A 2,446-nucleotide genomic window follows, 5' to 3' on the forward strand; every position below is an offset into this window, starting at 1 on the left:
ACCCTGGAGGACATTATGCTGAGTGAAATATCTCAGTCACAAAAGGACAAATACTGCATAGTGCCACTGTTGTAAAACGGGACTGACATCAGGGTTGGGGGTAGACTGAGAAAGATGCGATAAATAATGTATACTGCATTGAAACCTATGAGAAAGAGAACTGTTTAAAAGGGATATGATTAGGGATTATTATGTCATGTTAGGAGTCCAGAATGAAGGCTGCATAGTGGAATGGACTTGGGGGGAGGGATTGTATAACAATGAAAGAATTTTTCTTTCAAAGAGAAGAGCAAATTGGGAGGCAGGAGTGGGCAGGTGGAAAAGTGCAACAGTGAATGAATGGAAATCCAAAGTCTCTGTAAACTTTCATTAAAATGAATAAAAAGTGTCAAAATTAAAAAAAGAAAATGTGAGTCACTTCATGCTATACTGTTTTGAGTATCAGCAGATTTGTGGTGTTGAGACAGTTTCTTGGTGGCTTATAGATTTCTTTTTGTGAAAACTTTCACATTTATCTCTGGGTGTAAAAAAGGCAGATCTCTTTCCTTACACTCAAAATATAGAAAAATAACCATGTAATGTTAAGTTTGTTACGAAATATTTTTCATATACTTAGTGATGCTGATGTTTTTTTCTTTCTAGCTGAGAGTAAGGGAGCATCCGATCTCTGGACCCTATGTGGAAGCACTGTCAATGTAAGTGTTTGGTAACACAAGAGCAAAGGAAGAGGAAACAAATGGACAGAGTGAATGTTGTTTTTCCAAAATCCTCATTTTGTTCTCATTTCCGCCCCCCAGCTTTGACAGTTGGGATAACAACGTAGCCTTGGTGCTTTACTACTATTCATTTAGATTTTCTCTCTTTCCAAATAGAATGTTAGCTCCTTATTTTCATATTTATATTTTCCACATCATCTATAATTTGCCTGACAATAGGATATTAATTGCAGAGGATAGAATTAGTGTTTGGTTTTTCTCCCCTTAGCCCTCTTTGTGCTCCATGAAGTTAAACTTCTTTCTCAACCTCCCTTGTATATATAGCTACTGCTTTGTGGTGAATAGAAGATACTAAGATTAACTCAAAGTTGCTTGATAGTGTCTAAGACTTTGTTTTTCAAAATTCTTTTCTTAAAGGGAAGAAAAGAGTGATTAGGTATGAGGTCAGCTGCATTTATTAAATCTAGGCTTCTAATGAGTTCCAAAGAATGTGTGTGTGTGCTCACACAGATAAGAGGTAAACATTTTTTCCTGTTTCTCTTTATCTAGTGATAAAAGTAAATCTTTTGATTTCATAAGTAGAGAGAGACTTTAATGTTATAATGTTAAGCTGCTAAGATACTTTGTTATGTTAAGAAAGATGAACATTTTGGTACCTAATGTTTTTAGAATAATCAAAATTATACTAAGCAAAGTTTATTATTGGTTGTTGGGTAGGAGAGAAAGGGACAAGAGACAGCCTAGCTAAGGAGGCACTGAGTGTCTGTTAAGGATGATGGAAAAAATGGAAAGTGACTAGTAGTATTAGTTGTAGAGCTTGATGACATAATATCACTAAGTTGTACATTTAAGAACATTAAAAAGGTAAATGTTGTATTGAAATTTTATCACACAGAAAACCAATATTTTTAAGACTGTGGTAAATGAAAGACTCAGTGAAAATTAATATCATTATTATTTTTTCTTTTTACTTTTTAAAAATAGGAATGTTGTCAATTCTTACTCTGATATCCAGGTAAGACTGATTATCTGTATTTTTTCTTTTCATTAAATTAAATGTCCACAATCATACATATTCATAAGACTATTTCTCCTTAATTACTGTTTACATAAATAGATTAATTTTGTTAATTTGTCATGAACTAATTTTGTTTGTTAAAGTTTAATCAAAAGGATTGCTTTTCCAAATTAAAAAAATGGACTATTATGCCAATTTATAGTTACTGAAATAGCCTTTTTTTCCCTGAAATAGCCTTTTTATGGTTTTGTTTTCTGATTCAAATTTCTGTGACTGAAAAAAAACGATTCAATAGGAGGACGAATTCTTAAAAGGAAACACTTACTAATAATCTTATTTTGTAAATTAATTATGAATATGCATATTACTAGATGTGCTTACGTAACTTTGTTGTTCTAATAAACTACATCTGCAGCTCTCACCTTTGTCCCTTCTTTATGATTAGAGTTGGCTAGAATTGGGAAATAAGCAAAGAGCAACTGCTGCTACTGGCATGAACGATAAAAGCTCCCGCTCACATTCGGTTCTTACCCTGGTGATGACCCAGACCAAGGTATAGATACATTCTGTGTGTTTGTTTTCTTAAAGTAGTAAATAGATTTAAGTTTCATGGTTTTCTTATTTTCTTTGAATCATGACAAATAATACAATTAAATATATAAATGCAGTTGAATTTTAGGAAGTGTATGTATGTATATATATGTGTGTGTGT

The 2,446-nt window shown here is 32.6% G+C and overlaps 1 protein-coding gene across 1 annotated transcript in view; it reads left to right on the forward strand.

Annotated features, from left to right (window-relative positions):
• Positions 1-2,446, forward strand: part of KIF14 (kinesin family member 14) — a 71,274-nt gene that overhangs the window by 15,355 nt on the left and 53,473 nt on the right. The window contains exons 5-7 of the mRNA XM_006892114.1: positions 643-695; positions 1,701-1,731; positions 2,180-2,287. Coding sequence (XP_006892176.1) covers positions 643-695; positions 1,701-1,731; positions 2,180-2,287 — 192 coding nt within the window. The remainder of the gene's footprint in view (positions 1-642; positions 696-1,700; positions 1,732-2,179; positions 2,288-2,446) is intronic.

Source organism: Elephantulus edwardii, unplaced genomic scaffold (genome assembly GCF_000299155.1).
Source record: "Elephantulus edwardii isolate Elephantulus edwardi_28Jun2011 unplaced genomic scaffold, EleEdw1.0 scaffold00110, whole genome shotgun sequence".
Lineage (NCBI taxonomy): Eukaryota > Metazoa > Chordata > Mammalia > Macroscelidea > Macroscelididae > Elephantulus > Elephantulus edwardii.